Source organism: Epargyreus clarus, unplaced genomic scaffold (assembly GCF_041222505.1).
Source record: "Epargyreus clarus isolate Ecla_fem2 unplaced genomic scaffold, WU_Ecla_fem_2.2 ptg000024l, whole genome shotgun sequence".
Classification (NCBI taxonomy): Eukaryota; Metazoa; Arthropoda; class Insecta; order Lepidoptera; family Hesperiidae; genus Epargyreus; species Epargyreus clarus.
Window position 1 is genome coordinate 3,228,657 of NW_027332231.1, and position 19,076 is coordinate 3,247,732.

The 19,076-nt window shown below is 34.8% G+C and overlaps 4 protein-coding genes and 1 long non-coding RNA gene across 5 annotated transcripts in view; 2 read left to right on the plus strand and 3 right to left on the minus strand.

The window, feature by feature from the left end:
• Positions 1-3,759, minus strand: part of Rme-8 (receptor mediated endocytosis 8) — a 34,892-nt gene extending 31,133 nt beyond the window's left edge. The window contains exons 1-5 of the mRNA XM_073086407.1: positions 3,589-3,759; positions 2,928-3,277; positions 2,494-2,840; positions 1,374-1,509; positions 717-835 (exon numbers count right to left, since the gene is read on the minus strand). Coding sequence (XP_072942508.1) covers positions 717-835; positions 1,374-1,509; positions 2,494-2,840; positions 2,928-3,266 — 941 coding nt within the window. The 5' untranslated portion in view covers positions 3,267-3,277; positions 3,589-3,759. The remainder of the gene's footprint in view (positions 1-716; positions 836-1,373; positions 1,510-2,493; positions 2,841-2,927; positions 3,278-3,588) is intronic.
• A 533-nt stretch (positions 3,760-4,292) lies between these two features.
• On the plus strand, positions 4,293-9,254 carry SerRS (Seryl-tRNA synthetase). The gene is made up of 8 exons (XM_073086404.1): positions 4,293-4,698; positions 5,033-5,249; positions 5,964-6,124; positions 6,417-6,598; positions 7,122-7,212; positions 7,917-8,173; positions 8,545-8,671; positions 9,025-9,254. The coding sequence occupies exons 1-8, from the start codon at positions 4,378-4,380 to the stop codon at positions 9,157-9,159; spliced, it is 1,491 nt and encodes a 496-aa protein (XP_072942505.1). The 5' UTR covers positions 4,293-4,377; the 3' UTR covers positions 9,160-9,254.
• A 3,120-nt stretch (positions 9,255-12,374) lies between these two features.
• Positions 12,375-13,990, minus strand: TSG101 (tumor susceptibility gene 101). Its single transcript, XM_073086406.1, has one exon. The coding sequence runs from the start codon at positions 13,837-13,839 to the stop codon at positions 12,646-12,648; it is 1,194 nt and encodes a 397-aa protein (XP_072942507.1). The 5' UTR covers positions 13,840-13,990; the 3' UTR covers positions 12,375-12,645.
• Positions 13,991-14,410: 420 nt separating this feature from the next.
• RpL12 (ribosomal protein L12) lies at positions 14,411-16,468 on the plus strand. The gene is made up of 4 exons (XM_073086440.1): positions 14,411-14,586; positions 14,675-14,748; positions 15,611-15,791; positions 16,246-16,468. The coding sequence occupies exons 1-4, from the start codon at positions 14,550-14,552 to the stop codon at positions 16,446-16,448; spliced, it is 495 nt and encodes a 164-aa protein (XP_072942541.1). The 5' UTR covers positions 14,411-14,549; the 3' UTR covers positions 16,449-16,468.
• Positions 16,469-17,997: 1,529 nt separating this feature from the next.
• Positions 17,998-18,865, minus strand: LOC140752310 (uncharacterized). The gene is made up of 2 exons (XR_012103428.1): positions 18,798-18,865; positions 17,998-18,619 (listed from the first exon to the last, which is right to left on the minus strand). It is a non-coding gene; the product is annotated as an uncharacterized LOC140752310 (long non-coding RNA).
• Between the last annotated feature and the right edge of the window lie 211 nt (positions 18,866-19,076).

Genomic DNA, 19,076 nt, shown 5'->3' on the forward strand with positions numbered 1-19,076 from the left:
ACTATTCATTATCTAACATATACCTAACATTAAAAAGTCTTGTTAAAATGTGGAACCTAAATACCGCATGTATGATATAAAAATATAATTTGTACATACACTGTTGAGTTGGTGTCTCATATTTCAAATACCACATATGGATATGAAATCATAATTGAATTAAAATCCAACCGACGCCTGATTATAGTCTGATAGTATTGATTACTATAAAAGAGAAACCTTATAAGTGTTCTGTGATCAAGACAAATAATACAGTGTGACAATACAGTGACTTCAAGAAATGTTAGTAAGTCCTAATACTCCTAATAGCTTAGACGTGACTTTGAAAAACAAATGAGAATTATGACTTTCTATTTCTCATTGATGCGCATGGGTCTCGTATAAAAAAGGTTACAACTGATTTGGAAATTTTGAAAATGTAAGAATTAGAAGAATGTAAATATATTTTCAAAACTTGTTGCAATCATACTTCAAGTCATACTAATAACTAATTCGCACATGGAAACACCCATAATTCCAAGCCAGACTTCTTGCATGGCTGGCTGGTATCTATATATACTAAGAGTTTTTCAATTTTTAAGCAACATTTAAAAAATCCAATTATATTTTTGCTGTGCATAAGATTCATAGAATAAGCAAAATTCTTTCCACTCCCTACCTCTTTCTTTATTTCCTAAAAAACTACATGTTTAAGATATCAAAAACTACAAACAAACCTTTCCCCAGCCAAGTAGGTTCGCGTCTGTCCATTCAGATACTCAATGGAGAATCTCTGCGGATGATCAGGATCTCGTACGAGCGCGAACACGTCGCTAAGCGGACGTAAGCACACCACCTGGAACCAAGGCCGCGACGTATGAATACACTTGTTTAAACAATGTAAATATGTGTGCAACCCATTGTGTTGTGCATCTGGCACACGTTTTATCGAATTATACCAGATTTATAAGGCAGCTCAGAATATGAAAGCAATTTTCTCACAGATCACTGGCAAATAATAATGTGTATTCCCTATCAGTAAATAGATGTATAAAACACACAAACATAAACTTTGCAGTTCTAATTTATAGGTCTATTGTAAAAATCTTTACAAATCTACTATGACAAAATTAAATATATTTAATATTTCGCTACAGCTTAAAGTGTGGCAAATGGCAATAATTGAAAGATGCATCAGATTAAAACTACATTATGCAAATATATTTAAATTCGTGTAGTCATAATTCCATCCAAAATTTTCATATGTAAATTTAAGATAATGTATGTATCTTTACATTTTGTTCCAATGAATAAATTAAATATCCATTTTAATTCATTAGGTAATTGATGTACAATATTATCGTAAATATCGAAATACAACAACATTAACTTACAGAATATGTCTGTGGGTCTCTCTCGAGTATGCAGCTGTCTGACAAGCAGAGTGTTCGGCGCATGGGCTCCATGTGACGGGCGGGGTTCACTTTGTGTACTATGAACTCACTTAGCGACGTTTGATGTTGGTCACCACTGTACAAAAAGATAAATACAATCTAGCAACAAAATTACGCAGACAAGAACAGTTTTTCTAGAATGATGTTTATTTTTTTAATTATTTTAAGATAATTTGGATTCAAGTGTATGCTACCTATGATAATGTTTCTCACTCAAATTAAAGTTATCTTTATGTGCAATAATGACTCTCCAAAGGCTGTATTTAGACAAACATATCTTTTAAGTATTCTTTGATCTGAAAATAACATTGCATTCTTAACCGTAGTAGAAGATCACTTCTTAAACAAGAGATCAATTATTTTTACTAACTTCATGGCATACATATGGAACGTATTTATCAATCTCATAACATTCCTATTTTTTTCTTATCATAACAGTTAAAATCCAATAAGAAGTTTAAATCATAATTTGATAACTACACACACAATATTTTAATATCTAAACATACAAACAGAAAATTATCATATTACATAGCAGTGACCACATAGCACAGATAAAACTGGAAGGTCATTTGAATCATAATAACAATGACTAAAACAGTCATGATACAATTTAGTTCACTGAAACTTTTCAATTGTCTAACATTTCATCTAATTAAAGTTCTCCCTCATAATTAAAATGTACTGCATGAAGGCGTTTTAATTTTTATGCTTTATACTGCAATCACATCTTTCATGTGTTAGAAAGTGTTACACATTCACAAGTAACAATACTTGAAAATTGCACAGCTCATCTTTCCTAGTAAAGTAACTTCACATTGAGTCATTCTTGCACAAATTTTATGTAATATTTCAATTTACTGCTAAAACCACTGGACCATTGAATGAAACTTTACTGCACCCTTCATAAAAATATTAATACAACCACATTTTATTTTCTCCTTAATCATTATTTAATTAGGCTCTCTTACAATCCGCCCAATACTAAAATTGTAAGACAAATGGTTCAACATAATATTATATGGTAATTATTAAATTAATGAAGTAAAAACAATGTTACCTGTACTTTCCAAATCTTTGATTATGACAGTCATCCAAAGTAATTGTTGCTGAAAGAACTTTAATGCTGATGCTCATAATCAAATTTGCCATTTCAAGCATTTTATTTATTATTATTTGATGGTCCTTTGTATTGGAGAAGAAATGGAGACGGCTGTAGCCTCCTACAGCCAGAACAAATCCTCCAGGGACATCACGGACAGTCAGTATCCCCTGTATGTCACTGTAGGGGTAGCTTGCTAGTAATGTGTGGGTGGATGGGTCCAGCTGCTCCAGAGAACAAGGACCAACTTCAAGGACTATAGGGAGACGTGTACCACTCCAGTGGTGTTTGTATGCTTGGTATCGCTAAAAATAAATTAGGATTTAATAATAAAATAATTTCTTAATACTAAACTGTTATCAATATACAAATTGTTATTCCATTTTACTCACAAAAATGTCCTTTGGTTTTTCAGCAAACAAGTGCCTGTATTTAAAAGCTTCAGTTAAGATGAGGCACTTGTGCTCAGAAGAGAACTTCATAGAGTCAACTTTTTTGTCCTTCTTCATGACCAGGGTGAAGTCATGGTTGGCAGCGGAGTTGGAGTGCTTGGCCGATGCCACAGTGATCACGTCGGAGTACAGCCACTTGTTGGTGACCTCCAGCCGGTCCGGGTTGTATGTGGTGATGCCGTGCGTGCCCACGGAGAACACGCGCTTGTACTTGCCCTTCCACGAGTGCTTCGTGACGAGGAAAGACGCCACATCCTGATTATCTTTCAATGGAATCATCTTTTCATTGCCTGCAATTTGCGAAATTTAATAATCGACAACATCCGGAAGAGAAATTGCGCTGGTGTTTTTATAAACTATTCGCAATAACAAAGTCGGTATTATGCGGAAATAAAAGCACAGACAATAGATTATAGACAGTTCTAATATTGGAAACATGTAGGTACTACTAAAAAAATAATAAAGCCCACAAAGTATTGGTAAAAGAAAGGCACTGCTAAAAGAATATTCAATAGGTAAGTATCCTCCCCTTTGTAAATAGATCGGACACAGACTGAAGACGTGTAAACAAGGGATAGAAGGAATCGTTATAACATTTTACCGAGTAATTAAAACGTTGTGGTGATACTCACTGTTTGTGAGTTAAATATCAAATAGTTTTTGTCTTCTTTAAGGTCCCAGAAGACCTACATATTAAGCAAAACAATCTGAAAATAGCAAAAAGATGAGAATCGTCGACCCAATCGCATTACGTTTGACGTTTCAGCGATGTTGTCATGTTGTCGAGTTGCCAACTTAATTTTGTTCACAGAGTAAAATAATACGGATGACAAGGATTTAATCAGAAATGGTAATATAAATAATATAATAAACTTCAAATTACCTGTAGTTTAATACTAACCGGAGATTTTACTTCTGGACGAATTAAACTTCTGCCTTATTGTTAAAATAACCCCAACAAAACTTTAGCTCTCCCTAATATTTCAGCTGATCGATGTGAAATGAAAACATCTGTAATGTCAGTGTCAGTATATGAGTTGTCAACTTTCGTGACGTTGGTGTTGTTCAAATACTTAAATTTTGATCTTATTCTACATATAAATTGATTTATTACATACAGTTAGACTCAAAAATCAGTGTATTTACTTAAACAAAAATCTTAAATTTAATAATATTTTATGTAAATTTTAAAAGCTTAAGTGAATAAAGGGATATTATTTAATTATCTCAAACGCATTTATTTCTATAAATAAATTAAGGTCAACGATATAAAAGTTTGTTTTCTGAACGTAACCTTTCACTAGCGCATGCAGTTTGAACTTCGTCATCTTGCTGCGAGCGACGTGTAGTGTTTCACACGGGGTTATAACAAATAAAACAACAAATCAATATGGTACTTGACCTGGACTTGTTCCGTGCAGACAAAGATGGTGATCCGGATAAGATTCGCGAGAATCAGCGTAAGCGTTTCAAAGATGTAGCATTAGTGGACGCTGTGGTCGAGCAGGACACTCTCTGGAGAAGGTTGCGCCATGACGCCGACAACTTGAATAAGCTGAAGAATGTGTGCAGCAAGGAGATAGGGCAGAAGATGAAGAGCAAGGAGCCGGTGGGCGCGGAGGACGAGCCGGTGCCGGCAGAGGTGGCGGATAACCTGATCAATCTTACCGGCGAACAGTTGAGGCCACTCACAGTGAACCAAATTAAAAAAGTTAGTATTTACCCAGTTTATGTAATAATTCTAGCTATCGTAAATTTATATAAACAAAATTAAATGAATGTGTCTGAATATTTCTTACATTGATTGAATGTTTAATTGTGATAAAATTGTGAAAAAATTGAGACAGAGTAATATTATTCTGGAATTTATACATAGTATACATTGTATTTGTACATTGTTTATTTATACAGTGTAAAGGGGTACACAAATGATATGCAATGCAATTGTCTTATATGAAATGAGATTCATTTATATGTAGTTATTGATATAGAAACTAGATAATTGTTCTTTAGTTCACAAATTAGTAACACTCCAAAAATTTCAGGTGAGGGTATTAATAGACGAAGCCATCACAAAAAATGAAGAAGGTCTGATCACAGCAGAGAAGGCACGTTCAGCAGCGCTCAGGGAGGTCGGCAACCACCTGCACTCCTCGGTGCCAGTTGATGATGATGAGGATCATAATCTCGTTGAGAGGACCCATGGGGACTGCACACAGAGGCAGAAGTACTCTCATGTTGACCTCATTTGCATGATTGATGGTGAGAATAATAAACAACTCGGTTGCCTGGAGACTTGATAGTTGGATATCAAGTCTCCAGGCAACCGAGTTGTTGAAAGGTGTTACTTATTTTCGTTACGGAATTTCTCGATTCGGTCGCCGCGCTCAAAGCCCGCGATAAAAGCTATGCAATAGCTTAAAAAAAAAAGTTTTGGAAGTTAAATATGGACCTCCAAACTTAGGTTGGGTTGAAACTCTCATCTTTGGGACTTATGAAACATGTCTATAAACTGTTCTAGATGCAGTCTAAATGACTAATGGGATTACAAAACTTGTGCATATGCTTGTTTAACATATTACTGGATACTTTGAGAAACCACTTAAAGTGATAATAAAAAGTTTATGTGAAGCAATAACCAATTTATTATACACTATATTTTATTTTCATTGCTTGCATGAGCAATAAAAGATTTAATATTCAAACATGTTCCATGGCATTTTGTTGGTATTTTGTCCATTCATATTTCATTTAAACCATGTTAAATAAATATTTATTAAAAACACAGTTATTTTAATCTATTTTAATACAGCTAAATTGATACATCTAATTACTTAATTAACTGATTCCGTGCGGATGTGGCACAACAGTGGGTGATTGGCACAACTGTGGTGCCATCCGCATGGAATTGGTTAAAGGATGACTCAGTATAAGATTTTTAAGACATTGTTAAATAATAGTTGCTTATATTTGTAGGCATGGATGGTGAAAGAGGTTCAGCGGTAGCTGGTGGCCGTGGGTACTACCTGAAAGGTGCTGCGGTGTTTCTAGAGCAGGCCTTAGTCCAGCTGTCACTCAGGATACTCTTGAAAAAGGGTTACACACCTCTGTATACACCATTCTTCATGCGGAAAGAGGTTGGTATGATATTTCATGTTGCCTCATGTTGTTTTTTCATAAAAATCATGATAATCTCAAATTAATTTATTGGTATAATTGTATATATTGTATTTGTATATTGGTATAAAGTTTAACTAATTAATATAATTGTATAGTATAATGCTCATATAATATACCATGATTTATGATTACAATGCACAAAATGGTAGAGGTGAAAAGAAACTTTAGAGAAAATAAAGAAAAGAGTTCAAGAAGTATGGCATCCTTGATCATCAATCATCTGAAATACACCAATATTCAATTTTACAGGTAATGCAAGAAGTAGCGCAATTGGCCCAGTTTGACGAGGAATTGTACAAGGTATTAGGTAAGGGTTCTGAGAACAAAGGGGACTCTGCCATCGACGAGAAGTATCTCATCGCCACCTCAGAACAGCCCATAGCTGCCTACCACAGGGATGAATGGCTGCCTGAAGCTTCTTTACCAATTAGGTATTAAACTTATTGATTATTACTTATTGGTTGAACTTCGTGCAACACCTTTTATTTTCTCTCCGTTGGGTTAAATTTATTAAAATTATTTTATTTTTATTTATTTATTTAATTTTGAAACACCTTAAACTAAGGGTAACAAGGGAGGACTTAATGCCTAATGGCATTCTCTGCCAGTCGACCCTGGGCGATGGCGACATTATGTGGTAGGCATTTACACAAAAGTAAAATAAAAAATAATGATAAAGTAATTATCAACTTATTATATAATTAATTATTATATAATCAGTAGTATTTAACTGTTATCGTATGGCTGCAGTGGCATTGTCTGTTTGCTAGCATTGTATATTAGTGTTATTCTATTTGGACAACTGTTCAATAAATTTGCGAAATCCATGAGTAGCTGTAACCATTTAATATTACATGAATTGTATTTAAACCTTATAGGGTGAATGCTTCATAATTCTGGGTATTAGAAGTAATTTTAAACTGTTAAGAATTACAAATAATGCTTATATTTCAGATACGCTGGTTTATCAACTTGCTTCCGGCAAGAAGTTGGATCCCACGGGCGTGATACACGCGGTATCTTCAGGGTACATCAGTTCGAAAAGGTGAATATAACCATTCATGTGAATGTTATTAAAGTACTTTTATTGTTACAAATAAGTATGTAGTTTATTTACATAGTGATTCTTTGAATAATCTTATATTTTTGCGTGAAAAATCAATGCAGAGTGCAGATAAATGCATGTAGCAAATATCGTAACTAAACTTACCATTTTATTTTCGGCTCAAAACGGGACATTGAGTTTTTCGTCAATTAGTAGTTTCACGACGAAAAAAAACTCCACTTGCACTGCAAATATAGCGCCTATTACTATGGTGATAAGGGCGAACTCAAGGTCAACATGTACAAGATCGTCTAATGTGTGACCTTATAAGTCTGATTCATAATTAGATGTCTTAAATTATGAATCGGAATTTAACGCATACTAGTCGCCTTCCCCCTCTCCGCCCTGTTGTTAGACAACCGACAGAACGCAGGGGCGTATCGCGACGAAGCGCGGTCCGGCCGATAAAATTTTCACGTAATTTCGAAAAAACGGGACATTTTTGAGTCCCGGGGACACCGGGACGGACAACTGGAAGACGGAACGGTCCCGTTACGGGACGTCTGGTCACTTTAACCAGAGATTGATTGAATGAATGATTTGAAGAGAATTTTACCTCATTTTAGTCATTTTTACAGCCATAAAAATGACCAAACCCCTAGCTAGCCAGCTATTGTAATATTGAATAATTATTTTTCTTTAAGGTGGAGCAATTTGTCCTGACGTCACCGCACGATGACGCGTCATGGAAGATGATGGACGAGATGATAGCCAACGCGGAGGAGTTCTGCCGCGTGCTCGGCATCCCGTACCGCGTGGTGAACATCGTGTCGGGCGCGCTCAACCACGCCGCTGCGAAGAAGCTGGACCTGGAGGCCTGGTTCCCCGGCTCGGGGGCCTTCCGCGAACTGGTGTCTTGCAGCAACTGCTTGGAATATCAGGCACGCCGGCTACTTGTTAGGTGGGTTTAAATGTATTACTTAGACAAACTTCCCGTTGCGGTTTCGCCTGCCTATAACGGTTATTGTAAGTTGTCTTTATAATAATTTTATTGACAGAAGAATGCCACCAGATATAAAAATCCTGAATTGAACAGTATGTTGTTTACGTAGTAAATATTTATTTAATTTTCGTTTTTGTAACCTACGAAATTTTGCTTTTACTGTGCATTAGACTCATTAAATGAAATAAAAAAAATTTTTGAAGTCAATTAAAACTTATCTCTATTTGAAGAATCTACCTCAATACTAAAAAAATGGCTGGAAGTACAAAACACTTTTAGTGATATAATATTCTTAGCTAATAATAATAGCGTTATTAAACGATTCCCAGATATGGTCAAACCAAGAAGATGAATGCGGCAACAGAGTACGTCCACATGCTCAACGCGACCATGTGCGCCACCACGCGGGTCATCTGCGCGCTGCTCGAAGTCAATCAGACTGAGGAAGGAATCACGGTTTGTGTTCTTACAAACACCGTATTTTAACTTGATGTTCATGGAAATATGTGCATTAATAAAGTGATTACTATAGCTAATACCAAAGTGTCGGACCAGGACAGGTCTTTCCCTGATTACCATGAAGAACTATTGTGCCTGTAACATTGGTATGTGGAGTGTAAGGAGAAGTTAATAATTAAATAATAATATGCATGCACCCTTTGGCACCACGCCTACAATGCAATGCATGACAACAGAAATATTCAGATGCAAAAAAATATCTTAAATCATCAACACTTACTGTAACAGAAATTCAACTTCACTTTTGTTACATTACATTTACAATTTTCTAATTGTTATTTTTTACTCAGGTGCCTGAAGCATTGAAGCCTTGGATGCCGGAGCAGTACCAGGATCTTATACCGTTCGTAAAACCCGCGCCCATCGATGTGGAGGCCGCCGCCGCCGCCAAGAAAGGAAAGAAACAAAAAGAAGACAAGAAATAGCTCAAAGTGCATAGATTCATTCCGCATTTCAAAGCTTTTATTTATTTTTAATGCTAAGCATTGCATTTGTGCAGATAAATGAGAATATACTATTACTTTGCAGTTTTATTTCCCTTGCGTTAAATTTACAGTTCACACGATAAGTAATACCGTAAATGAACGTATTTAGGGTGGAAATACAGGAACGGTTCAATGCCCCAATAACGCATTACCACGTCATATCGGAAAATGATGTTGTGGCATGGAAATATGAAACGTACATCGTTGAAAGTCCTTCATTCAAGAAAATAAAGAGCATCTACATATTTCTTTCCGCCACTATGTCATGAAAGAAATCATTTTAAGAGAAATCGTAAACGTATCGTTTGCATGTATTTCAGCTCTTATGCATACAAATTACAACAGCATTTATATGACCTGTGTTATATAAACATCCCCTCTGATCTAACTGCGATATTTACATGTGTGTGTATCTTATCACTCGTTTATTATCGTGCCAGCTATGAAATCTAAAGCCATATACATTGCAGAGTAGCTTCTATAAAACCATTAAATGAAATATAGCATTATAATTCATTACATTTATTGTGACAAAATAAGCCTCCACTCCATGCTTATACAAACTTACAGTACTTATAAGTCAAATATTTGTCATAAACAAAGTATAAAGCAACTTGCAGTAGTAATTTGGTGAATTTTTCACCAAATTACTACTAAAAATAGATAAATATAAATAAAATTAAGTGAACGGATGAACAATATTGATATTGGCAATTAGGCTACGTTCACACCAAACGTATTGTCGAACGCTGAGTGTAAGCCCAATATGTATAAATCTGACGAAAATACGCATTGCGTACTAGACTATTCATAGTGTAGTGGCCTATTTTCGGTTCATTGTGATCAAAATTGAATATGAATCGAATAGTAGCTCACAATACCTTTGGTTTGAACATGCACTTAGCTTTTATAAACACTTTGTAAAACCATGATGCTATGTGATAATTTATTAAAAGTTGTCGATAACTTTCAAAAGATTTGTTTTACTACCTGTAAAATAACTGAAAAACTTAAAATTAGACAATCATTTCCAATTTTATAACTGTAATAAAATGTATAGTTCTGTCCAATTAGAACCTTGGTCCAATTAGAACTGTACAACTCTTGATAAGATAAGGAAGTATTATATCTGGGCAATTTAATTACTTCAAACCATATAATTATGTGTAAGACTGTTTCATATGAACTGAATTTGTTTTTGCATAAGCTTAAAATTAAAACAACACTAGTGATTTCATTGGATATTGTATATGATTGATACTATATAATACCATTTTATTTAATCACTTTCAAGATATCCAATAAATACTTACTTACATAGTTATATTTATTTAGACATTATTTATTTCATAGTTGAGTTGCCTACTTTACTCCAAGCAAAGCAAATTGAAGTGGTTGTGCCTAAGTTTTCTTAATTTTCCCTTGAATAATAAGATTTGTTTTAAATACATACAAATCACTATATAGTTTCATCAACTCTTATTCCAGGAAATATTTACCTGTTTCTTTTATCATGGCACAGAAAAATACAGAATACCCAAAATAATGCAGTAATATTTATTTACATTCAACAATCACATTAATGATATAATATGAACCTTATTGTCTAGCACCTTAACAATAATACTCAAATCAATAGTATACTCATGATTTGATATACACATAATATAATCTCATAAGAGATTCCACTTAGAAGGCCTAATGATACATAATGATTTACATACAAAATTTATTTGACACCATACTATATTTACTGGTGACCTTATTTGGTCCTATCTCATGGGATATTTCGCCAAACACCAAAACATAGAAATATGACTACCAAGCCACTTGTGATGGTTTGGCAATGTTGCTAATATGGCTTCATGTTTCTTTTATCTTTCTGCAATTTTCCTTCCATTCATGATAAGCAATGCCAACAAATTGAATTTTGTAAACTATGAGCACTGGCTGAAACTGGCAACATTATTTGAAGAGCATACACATATGCATAGTTAGCGAGCTACGCCTGCATAGCTAACAATGTCACAATGGCATCCCAATGAGATAGGGTCCTAAGCGCTTAATACCTTCATTTCCAACCTTATGTTCATAAGCGACAAAATGTTCAGTACATGTTACAATAAGCCCATGGACAAATTCTTATAACATTATTACAAAAAATTTGATTACAAATATAACAAGTCTCCCATCAAAGCCTCACAAATGCACTACCACTTAGGATTACAGACACTACAGTGGGATTGTTCAGTACGTACTATCACACATAAACTGCAGTGCATACACTATTTTTTATCGAAATCAATTTATCAGTAGCTAATTGAACTAGATATTAAAAAAATTCAGTGTATGCAGAACCGGATTAACCCTGTATGGGCCTATAGGCAATACAATTTTCGGGCCCCTTTTCTTTACCTACTCGGACTGACTAAATCATGTGATGTATTGTTTTGCCTTCTACTTACATTCCTGAATACAAATCCCGATATAGGCACGGATGACGTCCTAAGGGCGGGTTCGGACATATGCGTGCTCAACGCGCTCACGGGTTGGCTGCGTGTTATAATATTAGATACTAGAAAACTAGATGGTTCTGTATGTATAAAGTGTTACATGCGTTGAAAAAAAAAGAATAGTATTGTTGATTATCATTTTCGATCCATAAAACTTTTTTTGCGGACTGCAGTGGGCCCGTGTCGATCCTGGGCCCCTAGGCAATTGCCTACTCTGCCTTAAGGTTAATCCGGCTCTGAGTGTATGTGCATTTGTGTTCGCAAAATATCCTATACAATACAATTAATATTATAAGTATTATATTATGGTATATATTTACTGTATATTTATAGTATTTATGAGTATAAAACACATTGACAACTATAGTGTTGAAATATCATTGAATTTTCGATACAGGATAAATAAGTGTTGACTAAATATTTATATGTTCCAATACATAGATTATACAAGCCATTTAAAAATCCTTTACATATATTGCATATAATTGCTATAAAAGGTAAATAAATAAGGACAAATTATTTCCGATACATTTGCCAAAATTGTTGGATTTAATTTACAATCTGACATAAATATCAATTCTTATGTAATTTATCAATTATTTAATAGTAGTTAAATTTTTGTAACATATTTTTATTTAATTGAGTAATAAATTAACAATAGGCGAAAGCAACTAGGATATAAAATGTATAGCAAAATGAAATAAGGCAAACAATATTCATAACAAAGATTTATAATCTAACAATTGGTAGTTGGTACGAACAGATGGATATTAACTCTTAAACTTACATACATGAACTTCACAAACGGCAGTGAAGTGTAACCTTAGTATTGATATAAAACCAGCTATTTATTTGTAATTATCCAATAAGCAACTATGTTTGTATCCATTGCCCTGTATTCACAGTTAGTCGTTTAGCACGCAAGTTGTGCCTTCTGCCTGCATTTGTGCATCAAAGCTCTCAAAGTGAACTGCCGTCGTGCCAATGTACGTACTTGTTTCAAAAATGTGTCTAAATCTATCACCTCCTTACGTAGAGCCTCTCCCATGTAGTAAATGGCGTCTTCAAGTGTAGCTTCCTCTGCAAAGGCATTTAGTAACTGTGAGTACAACGGAGCAGTGGTAACAACAGCTTCATCAACATCTACTCCTTCCTGTTCACCTAGACGTTCCACTGCAGCTTCCAATTCTTTCTCTTTTTCCTGCAACACTAACACATTCTTATCAAGATCAGCCCTCTCTCTTTGCAGTCTAGTCAATATGTCTTCAAGCCTTGTCTTTCCTTCATTAAGCTCTCGCTCAGTACGCCTCAGTGTCTCCAGCTCAGCTTGAGATTGTTGAGACTGTTCCTTGAGCCTCCTTCTCAGTTTGTCTTCAACGGCCGAGAGCAATGAAGCCTTAATGTGTTCTTCAGTAATAGTCCCCCCAGTCATATCCGGAGTGGGGCCCGGATAAGCCGTAGCAGGGGGGTATGGTGTAGGAGTGGCTGAAGGGTAAGGCGTCCCATTTGCGTTGTAAGGAGATCCAAAACTAGGATACGGTAAATTCGATGTTGTAGGATACGGTGTAACAGTTGGGTAACCAGGCTGGCTCACCTGAGGGTAGGGGTAGCCGGCCGGCTGCGGCATGAAGGAGTTGACTGGATACGGCGGTCTCACTTCGTTACGAGGTTTTGAGTACACGGGCGGCAGCTCCCCGAAGGCGTTGATCATACACTCGACCAGTTTATGCATTGTCGAAGATTGGTTCCACTCGTGAAGGAACGGCAAATAAACCTTGCCATTACTGTCGACATATTTAGACACCTTGATCGACATATCCGATGTCGGTTTCACAAAACACAATGGGGCATTTTCCGGATGAGTGTCCATTAGCCAAATACATACGGGTATGTTGTAATAAGCTCCCTTGTACTTAACTGGTAAGGTACCTTCGAGATTCAACAAATCTTTCCTGGAGCCGTTATTGAACACAAAGACTTCCATTCGGTAAGTCAAGCTTCTATACACTTCCATCAAGCGGATAACTTCGCGACAAGTGTAGTCACGATGCTTGTATTTGGTTAAATATTGTTTTAACATTCCCTCATCATGATACACTTTATTCATCTTGATTTCTGTTGTGAACACTAACCAGATATTAATAATAAATACTACACTCCGAGAACAATCACAACGCAATTCTCAATTTTTTAAGAAACTGAGAATTGACGAACGATTTGTCATCAACACAAATTGTCACTTCATGTTTTTTTCTTTTTTTTTGTTAGTTTCGTTATCAGGAATGTTGCCACTTACATATTTTATTGCTTTTTGGCAATAATAGGCATAAACAACTGGTTATTGTTATATGGATCTGTTTATTTATTATGTTAGCAGAGCCATTTCTATATTCGTAGATGTAGAAATATTTTATCAATTAATAAAATTGCAAAGATGACTGGGTTAATATTTTATTTGTGAGCAGAGCAGCTCTACACTACGGCACGATAAAGTAAGTATGTAATTACTAACAACGTACCGCCGGCAATTTATAATTAGGGACTTTTAGTACCTTTAATATGGCAACAATAAAAGGCAATGCTAATGGCCAAAAACCAAACCCATAGGTTAATTTTCTTATCATATTATTACTTTTTAATCTGTGCCAGAGTGGCATTCTGTCATTCTGTGACTTCTGTGCTTTTAATTTTCTTTTTCTTTTCTGGCGGACTGTCAACGTTAACACAACGTTTCGCAGCAGTTCGCCCTTTTAATCCAAAGTAATCCTTTTGGATTTATTTCAATTACAGTGAAACGTATTGAAATAACACAGCACAATGCCGCCTAAATTCGATCCTAATGAAATTAAAATCGGTAAGACAATTTACAGGATTGAAAATATGATTTTCCGGAGATGTGTGTTAAAAAGTGTTATTTACGAAGTTATGTTCTGTGTTTGCAGTGAATTTGAGATGTGTTGGTGGAGAAGTCGGTGCCACTTCATCTTTGGCTCCTAAAATTGGTCCTCTTGGTCTCGTGAGTACAAAATTTTAATGTAACCTATATCATGCGCATGGCAGTCTATTGATATTGAACCTTTCAAACGAGGCAGCTAGCTGGTTAAACCTATATTTAGAACTTAATTGCCGCGTGGTTTACATGCACCACGTGTTTAGACTGGACAGTCCTAGAGGGCTATCTTCTTCATAGAAAGTTGGTAACTTTTTATGGGATTGTGATGGTACAGTTTTATCCTAGCTGTCTCGTCCTGATGTATGATCCTGGGGGGTGCCTCCCTACCAGGCGCGTCCTTCCGGGTGGCGGATGGAAGGAACCCGCGACTCAGGATCCTTTCCCTGTCGCGGCTACTCCGAATGGCCAATAAGGAGTCGCGGACCAGGCTGTGAGACTGCCGCGCGTTGTGGTTGATCATACCAATAACTTTTGCAATAAATAAAAATTTGCCTACATTTTAGAATATTAGACAACCGCGATTGACTTCATGAACTGTGTAAGAATGATTTATTATTGCAAATTTAGTATTGGTATGAACAGCCCATTACAATAATTTAAACAAGACTAAGCCATTATAAGTACAAAATATGTTATTTACTGTAATAAGAATAACAATAAATATTTCTTTCTCTTTTTCTTTATTTCAATACAAGTGTAGATTGGTAAATCAATGTTTCACATTGTTAAAAATTCATTACCTAAATTATATTTACTATTACACTGAAATCTACTTGGAGACAGCTAGTATATTTGTAATGGTTAAGTCTAGTTTGAATTAGGATTCCTTTCTTGTCTATAGGTATGTCATTTCAATCTATATTCTACTGATTGATAACGTTTAACACATGACTAATAGTATAATTATTGAATCTTTATGCTACAGTCCCCCAAGAAGGTTGGTGATGATATCGCAAAAGCCACAGGTGACTGGAAGGGTCTGAAGATCACTGTCCAGCTGATCGTACAGAACAGACAGGCTCAGATCTCAGTCGTGCCCTCTGCAGCTGCCCTTATCATCAGAGCTCTGAAGGAACCTCCACGAGACCGCAAGAAGCAAAAGAACAGTATGTATTATTAAGACTTGTCATCATTTTTTCATGTATTATTTATGTATGGCACATAAATACAGTATCACTGTGGCCTGTTTCTTCTTTGTAACAGTAGTAAGCTACTGATTGCTGATTTAAAGGGCTGAAATAGTTTCATTAGCATTTCAATCAAAAACTCTGAAACTATTATTACACTCTTTTATTCATGTATCTGAATGGATTATTTGGGGTTGGATAACAAATGGAATATTCACAAGTGGCACTAAATTACATTACACATTAAATAAGTCTAAGTATTTACAACACAGCATATTTGCAATAACCAATCCTAAATCTAATCCTCTAATCCAGATACAAAATTTTAATTCGTTCATTCATTCAAACTACAACATCTTAAAGTAAGTTCCTACTAAGCTATGTCAATAAAAATACTTGATAAAAATTAATGAATAATCTATTTCTTTTTCAGTCAAACACAGTGGCAATATCACATTGGAAGATGTTATTGGCATTGCTAAGATCATGCGGCCGCGCTCAATGGCGCGAGAACTCTCTGGCACAGTGAAGGAGATCCTCGGCACAGCGCAGTCTGTGGGATGCACAGTTGAAGGAAGGCCACCACATGACCTCATCAATGATATCAACAGTGGTGCACTTACTATTGATGAATAAACATTGAGGACTAAATTTTATATTGTTGTTTCAATTTCTTTTCCATTAGTATGTCTTTAAAAAAATATGTATTTATAGATATAGTTACAAATTCTTTTAATAATTCTTACAAGTTTTTTTTTTCAAAATCCTGGATACAAGTGCATTTATGTGGGTTTATAGATGTTATTAATATAGATATCAGATTTCTTGCCAGTAAACCATTTTCACCCGTAAAAGGTTATAGTCCGCGTAAAACTTAGTCCGCTCTGAATATAGAAATGAATCTCGTCGCCTTAAACTTCTTTCTTTCTTCTGAACAACTTCAGAGCAGACTAGTAGTGTGGCGCGAACTATACCATTTATCTCGTCCAGTATAATTTATTTACGTAGCTCCTATTTGACCTGATTCCTATTTAAACCTTCCCGCCTGTTATCCTCCGTTAGGAGTATAGGTGTTCTGTGCTGTTATCATTGCAATCACAGAACACATTTTAATACAAACGCTGCCCTTTGGTAAAAACTGGCCCAAAGCTTGCTATCGCATACATTTAAATATAATATGGCAATTTAATTGTCAATCAAGTGTCTGCTTAATTCATACTTGTGATTACTCAAATATTTCAACAAATACGGCATAATTGCTACACGAATATTTAACACCATAATATCTGAATTCGCTTTTTTTATTAAAAAGTCACTAACGTTTTCGCTTTTATATAAGCGTAGTTAGGCAAAATTATTACTTTTACGAAATTAATTCATTTATAAATTGCTATTGATGGATTTTGTAACTAATACTTAACTTTGATAGATAAATTATTTATCTAAGGTTCAACCTTTAGTGTTGGGTAAAATGTATTGTTTGCATTCAGTTTAAAATCCTCGTTAAGGTAATTGGCTACTTGACACTTTTTGGGAAACTGTTTTAATGAATTCATATACGTATTATATATGCCTTTCATTGATCATTTTTTCGAAAAAAGGGCTATTTATTAATAAAACAATTTTTTTATTACGGTAAACGGAACGTTACGCCAAAACAGGCGGTCAAGTGTCATTTCGTAGCGTGACGTCAACACATTGAAAATATAGAAATTCAAATAAACTTCGACGCTACACATACTTCAGGGGAAATCTTGGGAATTATTTAACTTTTATTAGTACAATTGCAAGAATGTCAAATTACAAGGCGTGTGCAGTGACGATGTGTTCAAGTACGATCGCTAAATATCGTAACAAATTTGCTTATACAAGTTCCTAAACCCAAATCTCATAAACGTTAAAGAACTTGCAGATTCTTATATGTTTAAATCCTCTGTTTGCAAGCAATGACATTTTATACTATCTATGTAAGAGAAGTATTATTGAAAAAAAGGAATAAATTTAGTAACTCTCGAGTGATTCGTCAATTCCAAATCATTGGAACGGGACGTAATCAAAACAAAACAGCAAGTGGATGTATTCATATATTTAATATATTATATAGATGTCTATGATAAGAATAGAATTATAAGACGTCTATGAGAATTCTATTTTAAGGGCCCATTCTGTAATTAATAGGACACAATTAAAATATTTCATGACTGTGTTATTATTGATGGTGCATGTGCACTGATTAAGTTACATGACTGTATAATTAAAAATACATGATTTGCTAATATTAGTATTTTATTGACCAATTTCTTTGTTTATTTGGTTTATATGGTTCTATTAGTGAGTACACACAGTAGAACTTTTGTATATATTTATCATATGTTACAGTTACAATAATTACTACAGATCACCTAAGCTAAATTTTTGTGCTGCTTGCGTGTCTGCTTTTCTTCATTACTAAAATTATTTTCCGTAATAAATGGATATATATTTTTATCACTGTCATTTTCAGAATTAAATTGCAATGCAATAATAGGAACTGTATGGTCACTTTTCTTCCTTCGTCTTGTTGGGTAGGTTACGCAAGTAAAGAAGTACTATTTCCCGTGTACTTTACTTTATGTATTTCAGACTGGTGCCCACTTTCGAAACTTTTGGCTCCTCACTTCTTCTAGGCAGGACAGTCATCACATTTTCATTTTCATTGATGTACCTTGTGTTCAGGACAACTTTTACTTTTCATGAAACACAAACTTGCCTTCCTCTTAAACTGCACATACTCTATAACGTCGTCACTATACGATTGTCGGGAAGATCTGTAAATATAAATATAACCAATTAATAACCTTAAAACAGTTCACATAAGAATAGAAGTATATTTAAAAAAATGTTAATAATCACTTGAAGACAACCTTTCTTCTGTCTGAAGTCAGTTAAGAAATGTTTTAATTGTCCGATATGATTAAATGTAAATATAAAGAATGTTTTACTTACGTTGTTTATTTGATATTTCCATAGGTTATCTCACGGAAGTTTTTGTATCCATTTTGATTTATTGCACAATTTATGTTTACTTATAAGCTATCATATCCAACATATTTCATATTTTATTGTTATAACTGTCAAGGTGTCAAGTAGTAAGTACCCAATTTTGCAATGTACCTAAGTGTAGTATGCTAGATTTTGATACTCGCCGAGTGAAGACGAATATAAGCGAATATGAGTATGTATATTATAGAAATAACCTACTCGATACTGCTACTACTACTGCTC